The sequence below is a fragment of the Pantherophis guttatus genome, chromosome 1 (assembly GCF_059756535.1).
Source record: "Pantherophis guttatus breed Tessera chromosome 1, ASM5975653v1, whole genome shotgun sequence".
Classification (NCBI taxonomy): domain Eukaryota; kingdom Metazoa; phylum Chordata; class Lepidosauria; order Squamata; family Colubridae; genus Pantherophis; species Pantherophis guttatus.
In genome coordinates, this window is record NC_142063.1 from 13,905,760 (window position 1) to 13,922,328 (window position 16,569).

Consider the following 16,569-nt stretch of genomic DNA (forward strand, 5'->3'; position numbering starts at 1 on the left):
GTTTTGGACAGCTATCCCAACATGGTAGGTGCCTTCCGCCGTGCCCTTAAAACCTTTTTCCAGCAAGTTTGGCTGGCCTAACACTTTTTAAAATGTTTTTAATTGTTTGTTATTGTTTTTAATCATGGGGCCAAATTTATATATATCTTTTTAATTGTATTTTAATGTTTGTAGTTTATGCTTTTACTTGGCTGTTCACCGCCCTGAGTCCTCAGGGAGAAGGGCGGTATACAAATTTAAAAATAAATAAATAAATAAACACCATGCAGCCAAAACAATAATGGAGAAGGCTCTACAAAGGAGTTTTCTTAAGGAAACAGATTTAACTACTGAATGTTCCAATATTTGAGGGGCTGCCACAAAGAGGGGGGGGGTGTCAACCTATTTTCCAAAGCACCAGAAGGCAAGAGAAGAAGCAATGGATGGAAACTGAATGAAGAGAGAAGCAACTTAGAACTAAGGAGAAACTTCCTGACAGTAACAACAATTAATAAGAACAGAACAGAATAACAGAGTCAGAAGGGACCTTGGAGGTCTCCTAGTCCAACCCCCTGCCTAGCCAGGAAACCCTACACCACTTCGGACAAATGGTTATCCAGGATCTTCTTAAAAACTTCCAGTGTTGGAGCGTTCACAGCTTCTGATGTCGTTCAGTGGAACAACTTGCCTTCAGAAGTTGTGGGTGCTCCAACACTCAACACTTTTGAGAAAGGACTGGACAACCATTTGTTGAAAATGTTATTCTGTGTCCTTGTGTCATTTTCTGAGTCTGAGAAAAATAAGAATCTGCAACCCAAACTTGAAAAGCCAAGAACAGGGGGCAAAGAAAGGCCTGGGACTCCTCTTTTTCCCTTCTCTTTCCTCCCAAGTCTTTTCTGACCACAGCAGAAAATGGCTACTCTATTTGCTCCCTCCCATTCTGCCCCATAATTTTGGCTCCTACCCTAATAGAAGAGGTTGGTTCTCTTTATCCAAAATGTTATGTTCCAGCTCTGCTACTATGGAGAAGAGAAACTTATCCATTGGGGGGAGGGGGGGGTTCTCCTTCCAATTACAGAATTAAAAAGTCTCCTCAACCCAAGTTTCTATTTCCTGCAAACCTTTTAAAATGTAAGGAGTCTACTCTTAGTGATTAGCATAGTTGAAAAGATATTTGGAATCGTGCAATGTTATTTGTTTTGTTCTTCTTCTGACACACCAGAGATGCTAAACAGACAGGTAGGTTTTGAAATCTGGTGTAGGAGAAGACTCCTGAGAATATTATAGACCAGGGGTCTCCAACCTTGGCAACTTTAAGACTTGTGGACTTCAAATCCCAGAATTCAGCAAAGCTGGCTGAGGAATTCTGGGAGTTGAAGTCCACAAGTCTTAAAAGTTGCCAAGGTTGGAGACCCCTGCTATAGACGTCCAGGAAAACAGAAGAATGGATCATCAAACAAATCCATTCAGAATTCACACTCAAAGCACAAATGACCAGGCTCAAATTAATCTACTTTGGACACATGATGCAAAGACTAATGGACCAATAAGAGCCAAAACCAACTTGATGGCACATAATGAATCTACATCCGTATGTTTCTCAACGGTAGCAACTTGAAGATGGGCGGACTTCAACTCCCAGAATTCCCTAGCCAGCTATGCTGACTGGAGAATTCCGGGAGTTGAAGTCTACCCATCTTCAAGCTGCCCAAGGTTGAGAAAAATTGTGTTCAGAGCACTAAAACTTATGAATGCCAAACACTGTGGCCAGTTCAGGTTTTTCAAAACCAGGTAGACCCAACACTGAATCCCAGGGCCGACAGTAGCTATCGAGATGGATTTAGATGTACAAATATTTTGAACGCACTAACTTCTCCAACTTAATATCCTCTAGATAGGCCGGGACTACAATTCCCATACTTTCCTCCGAACTCAGCCTCCGACATCAAGGAACCTTAAAGGAGATGTTGATTGCAAGAGATTTATGACCCTGCCTTTTTCAACCAAATGCAACTTTATTATTATTATTTACGGTACTTGCCTCTCTATTCCCAAACTCACGCCTTGTCAAGGGAAATATAAAATAAAAGCCGTATTCCACTTCCACTGGAAAAGATGCACACAAGCACTCACACTGGAGGGAAGGGAAGTATGAATGGGAAAAAGACTGTTTTCACATATACAAACACATTGGTGGAAGAAGGGTGGGAGTCGTTGACCAATATTCAATGAGTGTGTTGGTTATGCCTGAAAGGTATGTACACACTTTAACCCAGTTATCATTTCTCTACTAATCAGCAGGCAGTCTATTTACATATGCAAATTCAAAGTTGATAAAATAGTAATTAAAAGTCTTGAGGGAAGAAAAATCCAAGGACTCTTGGGCAGGCAATGGGTTAATGCCATTTGTTAGCAAAAGCAAATAGATAATCTATTGTTCCATTATGCTTCAGGGTCTCAGTGACCTAGGCCTTACTAGGTTGATAGATGAATACCTTAGATATTTGCAAAAAATTCACAGAGCTCAGGTGTGGTTCTAAACCAACATGCTGGCTGGAGATTTCTGGGATTTGAGAATTGAGTTGAGAAACAAGCTTTAAACCAGGATTTATTTAATGTCCGAGTTCACGCCGCATATAAGTCACATTTAATTCCTGACCACAAGAACAAACATATCCTAGCAGTTTTCTCAGCGGTGACATAGAAGAGGAAGATTTTCATTCCTCAGCAGGAAATCTAGTTTTGAATTTCCTGGTGGCCTCCTTTCCCAAAAACTAATCAACCCAGGCTGTGGTTTTGGACAGCCAAGTCAAATAAACAGGAGGAAGTATTGGGCTGATCTTGAAGGAAATGTAGATCTGTTTTGATTTCACAGCTCCTTCGCTGCATTTTGGGCTGGAATGGATTATGGGGTGGATGGTTTGCACGTCTGCAGGAAGAGCTGACATTTGGGGTAGGGACCAAAGCAAGACACTCTGACACATATGCCAGAACACCCAAAAAGTAAACAAACATAAAAAAATACCACCTATACTTAAAAGCAAAAATGAATAATTTTTCATCAATCAAGACCACACACTAAGACAGTATTTCTCAATCTTAGCAACTTGGGAGATGTCTGGACTTCAACTCCCAGAATTCCTCAGCCAGCATGCTGGAATTCTGGGAGCTGAAGTCCAGACATCTTCAAATTGCCAAGGTGGAGAAGCATTACGCAAAAGGCTAGGCAAGCCGATCTAGAAGACCAAGATCACGAGGCCAAGATCAAAAACTATCCTACCTCACAGGGTTGTATCTTGCCACATGTACTCATGACAGGAAGAAAGTTAATTGCATGCTTTAGAAAAAGACTCAGTTGTGAGAATCATAACCTGCGGAGGCGATTGTTATTTTCCAGGAATGGAACTGACGCAATACCCATCCAAGGATTCTGAGAATGAGGTCATACCTCTGGAAAAATTAATCATAATTCCTCGTAGCCCTTATCATCATTTTTTAAGCTACCGCTGAAAAAAGACCTGAAGTATAATACCCCCACATATACCGGTAATTTGCAATATACCACGACTGCATAGTCAGGGATCCTGTTTGCTCATTTCAGATAGAGTGCACCTACTGTTTGCTGTCATTCTCACAAATGTTTTATCATGGCTAAGGCAATCAGCCACCTCCTCATGAATGTATCATGGTGATAAACAATCTATGGTTTACCCTTCCTCCTTCAGGGCATCCTGCAACTCTGGTAATAACTGGCATTTCCTGGCCTTTTTTAGATTTCAAAAAAAAAAAAAAAACCCACACAAAACCCCAGCCATAAACTTCTTTGGCAAAGTATTAAAACAGCACAAATCAGGGGGGAAAAACATTACATCAGGAGTAACACTGGCTTATACAGGGAAGCCCTCTTTTTCCGCCTTTCAGACAATTTTTCTGGATGAGTAACAACAAATCGCACCAATTCTACTGTGCCTGAGGAATTCAACATACGAATCCAATTAAATCATTCAGAAAAGTTCACTGCAACTTAAGTTTCTTTGGCAGTCTATTCATCTCAGTTGCTCAATGTCACGGTGCTGGAAATCCAAACGCAAGAGTAACACGACTGAAAACAAACGGCTAAAAGTTCTAATTGAAATCAGACTCTCTTTAAACCAGGATTCCCCAAACTCTTTTTTCAACCCTACATGCACCCAGTTCATCCCCTTTGAGAGGATTATTCATCGACCCCCCCAAACATTTATTACATGAAAACAACTTAATAACAACTACTTTAATAGTACGACAAATAATAATACTGCCAATCCTCAACTTATGACCATAATTGGGATACCAGAACTCCTGTCACTAAGTGAGACAGACGTTAAGTGAATCTCACCCAATTTTACTATTTTTTTTTTGGTGAATTCAGCTTCCCCCACTGATTGGGGGGGAAAATTCGCTAGGAAGGTTGATATTAATTATAAGCCATCCAGAGTTACTTTTCAGGGTGAGATGAGTGGCATAAAAAATTAATAAATAAATGGGGATCACATGACACCACCCCCCAAAGCTACTGCCTGAATTGTGATCAGAGGATGTTGTGAAAGTTAAGTATGAAGAACAGACATAAGTCACTTTATTCAGTACTATTGTAACTTTGAACAGTCGCTAAAGGAATGGTCGTAAGTGGAGGAATACTTATGATACTGTAACAAGAATAATGCTGGATATTTTATTGATGCTGCTCTAAACTCCTGCAGAATTAGGACAGGCCCAACCCCAAGCCATCACTGACCCTGCCCCCTTTGCACATGCCCCTCCCAAGAATAATACCCGCCCCCCCCAAGAATAAGACCTGCCCCAAGCCCCACCCACCGGAAGGACCTTCTGCCCTGCTCAGAGACCAGTCTGCAAAAAACAGCTGGTTTCTCCGCTTCCCTGGATGACTGAGAAAGGTGGGGAAGGGGGACACAAGGAAAAGGACCCCAAAATCAGATGTGTGAACTCACCGGTGGGCTTACAGGTGGCTGCTTGGCTCGGACACTGGACCCCCAAGTGCAAGGGCTGGTTAGCAGCAGCTGCCGTTCTTTCTGAGGTAGTGTGGTTGTTGAGATCCAGGGGCGGGGTGGACAAAGAGCACTGCGTCTGGCACCGCAGCTGCGTCAGCGACTGGGGCATGCCCTGGTAGTGCCGCGTGGCACTCAGGAGGTCATTGAGGATCTGCAGGATGGTGCCGATGTCTCGGCGTGGCCGGCCGCTGCTGTCTTGGCAGTTGGGGTGCAAAGTGCCTGCAGGGTGGAAGGAGAAGTAGGAAAGGTTGTAGCAGTGCATAAAATCTATGGGGGGGGGGGAGGCAGGGACACAGTAGTATTGGTTTATAGCGGTGTTTCTCAACCTTAGGCACTTGAAGGTGTGTGTGGACTTCAACTCCCAGAATTCCCCAGCCAGCTGAGCCTCCTAGAATTCCCCAGCCAGCAGGGTCAGAGCTGGCTGGGGAATTCTGGGAGTTGAAGTCCACACACTGTCAAGTTTCGATGTCGTCTTAATTAAAATAAATTGCATTCCCAAACAAGTAATCTTTGAAGAAAACTTTCATTTTATTAAGCACGATGACCTGTCCCCGATTGTGGTGTAGCCAACACTGACTTCCTGACCCCAAACCTTCCCTTTCCGTTCCCCAATTCTCGGCATCTCATTGGCCCTCTTCCAAATCACTCTCCCCATATCTAGTACTTCAGCTCCCAGGAATGTCCCCCCTCCCATCTCATCTCCTAGGGGACATTATCTTCAGGGAAAATAAGTAGGTGAGAAGTCAAGCGTCCTCTTGCCAGCTGCCCCCTCTTCTCCTTCTTATGTCAGCACTAGAGTAAATGCAGGTTGAAGTGCTGACACACACACCTTCAAGTGCCTAAGGTTGAGAAACACTGCTATATAGGTGCTAGTCCTGAAGGGGAAGGATCAGCAAACTTTCTTCTCTTTGAAGGAGCCAGATCCTGCCCCTCCTTCATGTCTGTAAATACAGCCGGCCATCGTTCAAGGCTATTATTCAACTTTTTTGTAATAGAAGCCAATACATGCAACTGTTTTTTTTTTATCTTTTTTAAAGCCAAGTACATTCTCCTCATGATTCAGACTTTATCTACAGAAAAAAGTTTTTTTTAAAAAAAAGGATGAAAAGACAGTTTTGGAACCTGTAAGGGACTGCATTTATCACGGATGGATTACTGAGTGCTCAGGACTAATAGTGACTGTGACCATTAGCCATGATGTATTTTTTACAAGCTGAACAAGGTCTGCAGCCATCAGCAGACAATGAGTTCCACAGGTTGGAGGGGGAGGGTAAAAAGCAAAAAAAATTCATTTAGCTTAAAATAAGGACAAACCCATCAGATATGGTTGCTGTATTTTCTGGGAGAGTATCGACCCAGGCAAAACATTGGAAATTTCATTGGTTTCTTTATCTTATCCAGTATTTCTCAACAGTGGCGATTTTAAGATGGGTGGACTTCAACTCCCAGAATTCCCCAGCCAGCTTTGCTGGCTGGGGAATTCTGGGAGTTGAAGTCCACCCATCTTACAATCACCATGGTAACACTGATTGAATCAGAGAGAGCCCTGTGGGACTCTGAAGCTTGCATATATTACCTTCTACCCATATTTCCTCTTATGGGGCAGACAAGAGAAATGTTATACAGACGTACCAGAAAACGTTCCCGAAAAAACCCCAGGGGCGTGGTTAACAAAGCTTTCTATCACAGCGCCGTGTTTCCGGGTCCGAGAGGCCTGAGTGGGGCTGCTGCTGGGCGAACTTTTACTTCTTGAGGCGCAGTCTACCTGCAAAAGCCAAAGAACAGATGCTAAGCAGGGCTGGAGACTGGCGAGAACCAATCCTCCCCAACTTTATTTCAGACAAGGTGCCGTGATCCCAAAAAGTCTGAAGCCAGTCCTCCTGCTCTCTCAGGTGAAAACAGGAATAAGAGAAAATTGCCTGGTTGCCTTTTTTTTTTTTTTTTGGAGGCATCTTGAAAAAACAGAACAAGAAACCTGAAGCTCTAAGCCTCTTCCTTGGACAAAGATTACGGTGGGCCAGAAACTTTTTTATTTTATTTATTTATTTATTTAATTTGATTTATATGCCGCCCTTCTCCGGAGACTCAGGGCGGCTTACAATGCGCTATGATGTTCATCTTTAAGGACAGCATCTTCACAAGGCTTCCCCCCCTCTGAGTCATATGGAGAGGAACCTAACTTTCCTGTTCCTTGCCAGAAAGACATTTTTTTCTATTAAGCAAAGGTTACTCTTTGTTTTTCCTTCTCCCTCCGGATCCATTTTCCTTTCTACGTGAAAGGTCTCAAACTCCCTTTGGAAAAGGACCAAGTAGCAGAGTCGTGGGATACGAGATGGGCAGCAAATACATTTCATAAATAAATAAATAAATGATGGGGAAAGACTTTTTTTTTCTACAAACCTACACGGTTTGGAGAGTTGCGACCATCAATGCGGCCATCCCATCCCAACCCCAATCGAATTTGGTAGTGCCTTCCTGATATATTGGGACTGCATTTCCCAGAATTCTGAGGCAGCCCTCTAAAATGGCTGGCTGCCTGAGGAATTCTGGGAACGGTGGAACTGCAGGTTTGAAAAGGCAGACTGATTAGCCAAGCGTACAGTTATAGACCACACAATTTACGAAGAGCAATGCCCGGCTATGAATCTCCCTGGATCAATAGGAGGGAGATTATGTCACAAAAAAATATTATGTGTGTCAAAGAACCTGGATTACAAGGTGATTTCTGAAACAGGGAACATTTGTAGGAATAACCCAAATAAAAAGCCAAGATGCCTAAGCTTATGGTGGGGCTGCAATTCAGGGAGTGAGGGAAGCTTGCTGCCCAGAATCACTTGGTGGTGAGATGGGCAGCATATACATTTTAAAAATAGTTAATAATAAAGCTGCTCCAACTTTCTCGTGAGATAAAAAGCTAATAAATACAGGAAGACTTTCCCTAATTCTAGCCCCCGTTCCTTCTCTTCTCTGCCCTGCAGCCACTAATGATAAAAAAAAAATGCTGAGCCTTTTTAAAAATCCAGAAGGCAATGCCTCACAATTGTTCATAGCAGAAATCTCCCAATGCAAGTAGGTATTATTTTTTTATTTGTGGGAGGGTGGAAGGAGACCTAATGACCAATTCTACCCCTTGTAATCTGTTTTATTTATTATTTTTTTTACAAATAATTCAAGGTGGCAAACATGTCCAACACACCTTCCTCTTCCTATTTTCCCCACAACAACCACCTTTGAGGTGGGCTGGGCTAAGAGTGAGTGACTGGCCCAGAGTCATCCAGCTGGCTTCCATGTCAAAGACGGGACTAGAACTCACAGTCACCAGGTGATTGGCCCGAAGTCACCCAGAGAGTTTTGAGGCCTAAGGTTTGACTAGACTAGTATTCTCTTGTTTCCTGGTGATTGGCCCAAAGTCACCTATTTGACTTTTCATGCCTAAGGCTGAACTAGAACTTTCTGTCTCCTGGTGATTGGCCCCAAGTCACCCAGAGAGTTTTGAGGCCTAAGACCAGACTAGAACTCGCTGTCTCCTGGTGACTGGCCCAAAGTCACCTATTTGATTTTCATGCCTAAGGCTGAACTAGAACTCCCTGTCTCCTGGTTTCTAGCCTGGTGCCTTAAAAGCTGCCATGGGTCAGGACTCCAGCCTTTTCTACTCATGCTCAACCCTCGTTGATTTCAACACCCCACAAAAGCATCCCAGGACTGACCTCTGAACATGAAGACATGACGCTGCCGCTCCCCCCTCCGTTGACCGTCTGTGCGCTGGTCCCGTGTGAATGGAACATCCCTGCCGTGACGGGGGTCGGGTTAGCGGTGGTACAGTAGAGAGGCATAGTCTGCATTGGCGACGGAGAAGCAGCAGGACTGGGCACAGGGCTTGGCGGACAAGCGGGCGCCGTGGGGAGCCGGGTAAAAGTAGGGGAGGAGGCGGGAGTGCTCCCAGGCAGGGTGCGGCAACTGGAGGCAGCCGGTCCAGCCGCCGGCACCGGCGTAGGGGCCGTGGCGCCTCCAGCTTGTTCTCCTCGGCTGGCAATCACGTGGCGGTGCTGGAGCTGCCCGCTGTTCTGCTGAGCTGCCAGCTGCAGCTGGACAAACATCATGTGATCGCCCACCCTCAGGGCAAGGGTCAGGGGGGACCTCCCGGACAGGAAGTCATTTACCTGGAAAAGAGGACAGCAGGTGGAGTGGTTAAATCAGATGGCTGGTTTCAACTGGGCACCAAGCTATTCCTGGACACCCCCCCAGACAAGTGGTAGATGGAAATTAGTGCTACCTGGTGCAGGATCAGATTAAATTAAACAAATAATGAAACCTTAAGTTACTGTAGTTATAATACTACACCCGCAAATACTGTAGAGGCAGGCCTTGACTTATGACCGTTCACTTAGTGATATTTCGAAATCACCACCGATCTGAAAAAAGGAATTTGCTACTCAAAGTTTTAGACCCTCCCCAAGACAAGTGGTAGATGGAAATTAGTTTTAGACCGTCAGACTCTGTCCACAGTCACATGACCAAACTTAGGGTTAAAAATCGACACTTAACTTCTAGTGTTCAACAAAACTGCACCTATAGTGGCCACTGGTTCATTTAAGGACAGTGGCATTTGCTTCATGATTGTGGCATTTGCTTAACAACTGCCACAAAAAAAATTGTAAAATCAAGTTGGTCACAGGACCAGCCCATTTTATGACTGTCGTGACCTACAACCGTAATGGGGAAGAGTCCACTGTGGTCGTATGTCAAGGACCACCTGCACCTGAAAAAGTGTCTTAAAATATTTCTTGGTCCTTTCTTAGGAGACAGGGGGCTTCAGCACTCTATGCTTAGTGGATCTGTGGGAACACATCATCGTTTGCTATGAAAAGCAAATGCATTATTAATATTTATTATTATTTCAGGTTGTCTTTGGTGCACTGCTAGCATAATCATCAAACTAAGAGACACATCGCCCAGATCTTAAAGTTTTGCATCAAGACTTGCCTTGATGAAGCCAGATTGGTGACAAACAAATAATTAAAATAAATTAAAATAAATTAAAATAAAATAAAAGTATTCAAGAAAACACAAGCCCCTGGTCAAAGTTGTCTTCCTAGACCAGGGGTGGGAAATTAAGGCCCCTTTATGACCTGTGGACTTCAACTCCCAGAATTCTTGAGCCAGCCGGCTCAGGAATTCTGGGAGTTGAAGTCCACAGGTCATAAAGGGGCCTTAATTTCCCACCCCTGTGAGTGCAGAGCAAGAGGCCAAAGAGAATTAAAGATGTTCCTCTTTTCCTTGACTTCTCTGGCAAATGCCCAGCTGAGATGGATTGATTTAGAGACAGACCATAATATACCCCCGAGAGGCCTTCAGAACAGGAGGGAGGCCTAGCAGATGGAGACTGGCTAGGAAATACCAGAGCAGTCAATATTTGCTGAACCAGGTGGGGCCTGTAGTTGAAAGGTGGCGGGGGTTTTTTTAGTAAAAGAAAGAAAAGGAAAAATAGGCAGAGGCTGGACTGGCAAGCGGTCTTTTGACGTCAGAACTGAGGTATTACGGAAGAGGAGAAGCCATCTTCAAACCAGGATGAAACTTTTCATAGGGTGGCCTCCTCCCCAAATTTGGGGAGGGGAAAAGGCCACAACTGCTGACTTGGGCATGTATGACCGGTATGGATGTGTCCCTCTGTCTGTTTAACTATCTCTTAGGCACTGCCACTTCTTGTGTAAAGGGACTGGGAAAGATATGCCAAACAGGGCTTTGGCACCATCCAGCCAGTCTGATTCCATTTTGCATGCAAGCAAGCTTAGAGCAGCTGAGCCACTTTTTCCAACCCTACGTGCACCCAGCAAGCGGCTAGATCTCATGGAGGACGCCATGTCCTTCAGCAGCACCCAAGAGATGGAGGACAACAAGGACCGCAAATGATGCACGAGCCCTCGGAAGGTGCCAGATGGCAACCTCCGGCTTCCGAAAACAAAGCAGACCGAGAAAAGGACCTGTCCCCGCCTCGCTGACGGAGAATCACCCTTCTGCACACAACTCCCTGCTTCCTGTCAATGCGCGGATCAGCAACAAACACCTCCCCACTCCCCATCTCATCTTCCTTCGCCTCTGCAAAAACGTCAGCAAAATGGGGGGGGGGGAAGAGAGAAAGGAAAGACGGCCGGATAATGCGTTATCCATGCCTCCAGCTCAAAACACCCAAATTTATTGCAAAACCTTCTCCCACTTCTGCCTTTCTAGCCTTCCTCTTCACCCTCCCCCCCCCCGCCTTGTGCCTCACTGCGAAGACGGAAGCACGGATGGGAGGGAGGAAGGGAGGGTGGGAGGTTTCTGAGAAACCCGTGGGAACGACAGCTCGAGGAAGGTGGCGGCCTGAGAAGCGGCTGGCCGTGCATAGCAGAGCATCTACGGGAGGAAGAGGTGGGTGGGGAGGTGAGTTTCGGACACCAGGTAGGAAAAAAAATTAGGGTGTGTGTGTGGGGGGGGAAGCAACCAAAGCCACTGAGTAGGATTTTGAAGAAAAGAAACTCTTTTTAAAAAATATATAAAACAGAGTGGGAGGAAGCTAGAGAAAAAACCTAAGTCCTATTCTACCAAGAGGGCATCTGAGCATGTGCAGAGGACACCCTCCTCGCCACCCAAGCAAAAGAAAAGGGTGATTGCATAATTCACACCTCTGCTCCTTCCTTTCCGTGTTATTATTGCAAGCTGAAAGGTGCATGCTTTTTGAGATCAGAGGACTCAAAGCACCGCTTAATTTCTGGGTAAGCAATAATCCTCCTTTAAACAGACCGACTTCCATTACTCCCCAGCTTTAAAATCCACAGCAGGGTTAATCACAAAGGATCGCAGAATCCAGTAAGATCTTTTGCGATACTTAACCAAGAGTGGAGCCTTCATTTACAGGGGCATTCTATCCCCGAACGCTAAGCAGACGCTTAAGGACAGATGAGGCTTTTCAAAATACATCAAAATGGATGGAGGCCTGTGGGAAGTCAAATGAACCCTGGATCACAACCAGCATCAAGAGTTGAGATTTCCTTGTGGATCTAAAAGGCATTAATGGGAGTAAAACAGCAAACCCTAAACTCAATTCCAAATAGGGTGAGGAATTGCGATAGGGAAAAAAATCTTCTCCAATTTGGTGCCCCTGCAGGAATGCCAGACTACAATGCCCATTGCCCTTAACCAGTCAGCACAGTTGATGGAAATTAATAATCCAGTACAATTGGGGGGGGGCACCAGGTTGGAGAAAGCGATTCCCAAATTCCACTTTTCTGCAATCCAAATCTTCACTTTTTTCTTATTAAGTGCCGTTGATGCTTACGGTAATCTATCTACGTTTACCATCCTGTGCTCACAAGGGGAAGATGGGCCCAAAAACAGCCTTGGCCACCAATAAATGGGACCGCCAGATTAAAGTGTCAAGGAACTAATAAAGAAGCTGCAGCCACTGGAAAAGTAACTGGGGATACACTGTTGGACTGGAGCAGTGTTTCTCAACCTTGGAAGTTTGAAGATGGGTGGACTTTAACTCCCAGAATCCCCCAGCCAGCAGCGCTGGCTGGGGGATTCTGGGAGTTGAAGTCCACCCATCTTCAAGCTTCCAAGGTTGAGAAACACTGGTCTGGAGATTCCTGGGCCTTAAACCTCAGATCTCCACTGGTTACTTTGAAACGTGGGAGCATTGGTTAAAAGCTTTATATTTTTTAAAAAATAAAAATCTGCAGCCCGTCCTTTCGTCTCCGATCGCCCAGCCTTTTCTTTATGCTACCAAGTCACGAAATTCCAGATCGGCCCAAGAGTCACAAAAGGCTCCCTTACCAGCAGGCTACCTTCCCTGCAGTCACGACATCCGCACTCAGCTCCCCGTGCGCAAGGCGCCCGCCCCCACTGGTGGCACCTCAAGACCGCTAGGCACCCACCCAAGACAGTGCCTACCGCAAAAGCGGTTAAAAAGCAAAAAAAAAGAAAAAAGGGGGGGGAGCTCCTTTAAGGAGAACAAGAGCACCAGCTGCACAAGGACCCTTTCCCCCCCTCCTCTCTCCATCTTCATACATGCATGCATGTCGTTTTGATGTGCTTCGGCCTTCTCCCTCCCTCCCTCCCTCTCTGGAATTCCCTCTTCTTGGTGTCTGAATGCAAATCATTCCTTTGTTCTCCCTGGAACATCCAGCACAGATGGTAATTACCATATGCAAAAAAAAAGAAAAAAGAAAAAAAACAGCCAGAAAGGTTTGATTGACTGGGGGGTCCTTGGCTGGGGAGCCCCCCTCCTCCCAGATTTGCTCTCAGCGCTTCTTTGTCTTCTTGGTTGCCAAACTACCCAGATCTTATTAAATTATTTTTTCCAGAATGGGAAGCAAGTCAGGATGCCGGCCTAGGAAAAGCCCAGAGTTAAGGTTAAGACTGCCTCCTTTTTTTACAGTCTCTTTCCGATCTTGCAGCGGCCCGCCTTGCAGGGAGGGCTGCCAAGGGGAACAGCCCCTCCCCCCCAACAGCCACCCCACAAAAAGGGAAAAGGCAGGAAGGGATACACAAAGGCGACTTTAAAAGGGTCTGGGACTTCCAATTCCCCAGAATTGCTGGGAAATTCTGGGAGTTGAAGTCCCAGACCTCTTAAAAGTTGCCAAGGCTGAAAAGAAGAAAAAAAAAACAGCGGCTCAAGCAAGATCCACCCAAATCTGCTTTCTTCAATCTAAACCAAAGGAGCTTAAACTGTGCCTCTAACCCAGAAGGGATCACGGAAATCTCTCTCAAACAACCTGCCCAAGATTTGATCCTCACAATCCCCCTTCCACACCCAGCACGGGAACTAAATCCACGGCTCTTGAGATCTCGCCTCCTGCTTCTGGGTTTGGGAGAGGCTGGCCATCTTAAGACCTCCATCCGTTTTCCCCCTTCCTTGCCCTGCCGAGGATCAGGCTGGCACCTTTCTTTCGGACAGTGCCAAGAAGGAGGAAGGAGGAAAATTCTTCCCATCCCTTCTGCTCTCATCCAGATCCCTTTGACGTCAAAGAGACCAATCTTCGGTTAGCGGAGATCTACCCCGGATACCTCTCCCCCCCTCTTTTGTGGGATGACTCACTCAACCTCAGCGTCAGGCCCCCCCCTCCGTGAAAAAAGTGGAACACTCCGTGACCAGGCCCTGGCGTGCCACAGGATTCTTGGCAGCACCAGCATGTCCTTTCCTAAGCTGCTTGCCTCCCCCTCTAGGGACACGGGGTGGGTGAGCACGATTTGTAAACCAAACCTTGGGAGGGTCAAACAGGTCGCAAAACGGGAGCCTCTCTGTCCAGGGCAATTAATAATCAGCTTGGTTTGATTCAAGCAGCCCTTTACGGAGGGACCTCCAAAGGTATCTAGACTACCCTCTTGCTCGGCGCAGCATCTATAAAACACTATGGACCTCAGGTTATCCAGCCTGGGTTTTGAACACCTCCAGGAAAGAGGGATATGCAAGCACATATCAAGAGACCACCTCTCTCCTAGAGATTGACAGCTCTCAGCTTCAACAAATCCATCCTAATCTCAAACCTGTAGGTGTAATTCCCAAGATTTTCATGCAGAACGGGTGGGGTGCTAGAGATCTTTTTAAAAGGCCCATCTGAGAAGGATTTAGGCTGCAAGAGCAGAGTTTTAGAAGAGAAAAGAAAAAAACAAACAAAAACAAAGCACAAATGATAATAATCACCGAACTGGAAAATAAGTCCTTGAGGTCATCTAGTCTGACCCCCTGCCCAAAGGGGGAATGAATGTCAAAGAACAACTCAAGCCTTTTCAGGAAAGGAAAGACAACTCCCTTCAGAGACAGGCCATATCATATCAAAAAACATTGGGAAGTCTTTACTAATGTAAAAATATTTAAAAAAACCACTTTCCTATTGATCAGACTCCTGTCCTATAACCAAAACAGAACAGGTCTTGTTCCTCTTAGGTGTGACAAACTAAAATGTTTATCTTACTTTGGATACACATACTTATAGGCCTTTCATGCTTTCCTTCCCCCCCCTCCCCGCCAACATATAGGTAGTCCTCAACTTATGACCATCTGTTCAACAACCATTTGAAATTATGACGGAACTGGAAAAAACGGTGATTTATGATCAGTCATCACACCATTGCAATGTCCCAACAGTCACGCAATTAAAACCTGGGAGGTTGGCAACCGGCATGTTATTTATAATGGTTGCAGTGTCCAGAGGTCACCCCATCGCCATTTATGTGACCTTCCCAGCTGGGCTTCCAACAAGCACAACCAATAGGGAAGCTGGATTCTCTCTTTTAACAGCCGGCTGGGGAATTCTGGGAGTTAAAGTCCAGACATTTATAAAGTTACTGAGATGGGGAAACACTGCTCCAAAGGGACCGAGGGGGATGGGATCTAGTCAAAGAGGAAGAAAATCCGGAGCAAAGTTTCATGGAATCAGAAAGCAAAGTCCGGCTTCCAAAACCAAGAGAGATAAATTCAGATTAGACTCCAATTTTTTTTTTTCCCCCGGTGGCATTCAACCACGCCTGGCCTAAGTTAACCCTGGCTTTTTTCCCGGCTGTGGGTGGTGGCATTGTAAACACAGAGTGAGCTGGGCTTGATAATCTCCTTGGCAGCAATGAGGCGCCCGGCTTCATTTCATAACCAGGAATGCCCTCCGGTGTCAGATGATAACCCCCCCCCACGTCCCAGCATCCACAGCCAGAAGAAACAATGGGATTTGTAATACAACCAGGAATATCAGCAGGAGCTACTGGTTGTTTCTTAAATTGAATTGGCTTTTCTTCTTATCCATCTCTTGGTGGAGGGCTGAGGAATTCTGGGAGTTGAAGTCCATAAGTCTTAAAAGTTGCCAAGTTTGGAAGACTCCCCTGCTTTAAAGTATCAGCCATGGGGTGGGGGAGGGGGCAATTTTAAAAAAAATAATAAAATAAAGCATTTTACGAGAGGCTCTGCTTGGCCTTCCTCAATCTGGAGCCCATCAGAGGGCCGAGGGGACCCCCCACATCCAGAAAGCATCAAGGGCCACATGTGACAGGCCCAAGTTAAAAGGACATCACCCCATCGCCCTCAAAATTAATAATTAAGAGCAAAAGTATCCAAATTTACCACATATGGGCTTCCTATACTGCAGGGGCCTCCAGCCTTGGCAACTTTAAGCCTGGAGGACTTCAACTCCCAGAATTCCCCAGCCAGCAAAGCTTATCTCTCCTCATCACTCCTGCCTTTCAGAATGGTAACTTAAAAACTTCCTGCTTTTTATAGTATTGAGGATTCATAGACTCATAGGGCCTGGAAGGGACCTGGGAGGTCTTCTAGTCCAACCCCGCTGCGAAAGCCACATCAAAAACCCCGCTGCCATAAATTGCCCTTTCTTCTCCAAGCAAGACCATCTTAGTCTCATGGCCCCATTCTCGCTCCTGAAAATATGCCAGGGTGTGTGTGTGTGTGTGTGTGTGCAAAGAGGAAGGAATGTGCAGATAACAAAGGCAATTTAATCAGAGCCAGAGCTGTCACAAACACAAGGCCAGCTAGCAACTCTTCACCCCTCTTTAGTATCCT

The 16,569-nt window shown here is 45.6% G+C and overlaps 1 protein-coding gene across 3 annotated transcripts in view; it reads right to left on the reverse strand.

The window, feature by feature from the left end:
• The window catches only part of MIDN (midnolin), a 52,670-nt gene that overhangs the window by 12,853 nt on the left and 23,248 nt on the right, over positions 1–16,569 (reverse strand). For all 3 annotated transcript variants that reach the window (XM_060695022.2, XM_060695026.2, XM_087874817.1), the window contains 3 exons: positions 8,735–9,187; positions 6,660–6,792; positions 4,968–5,246 (listed from right to left, as the gene is read on the reverse strand). In XM_060695022.2, coding sequence (XP_060551005.2) covers positions 4,968–5,246; positions 6,660–6,792; positions 8,735–9,187 — 865 coding nt within the window. The remainder of the gene's footprint in view (positions 1–4,967; positions 5,247–6,659; positions 6,793–8,734; positions 9,188–16,569) is intronic.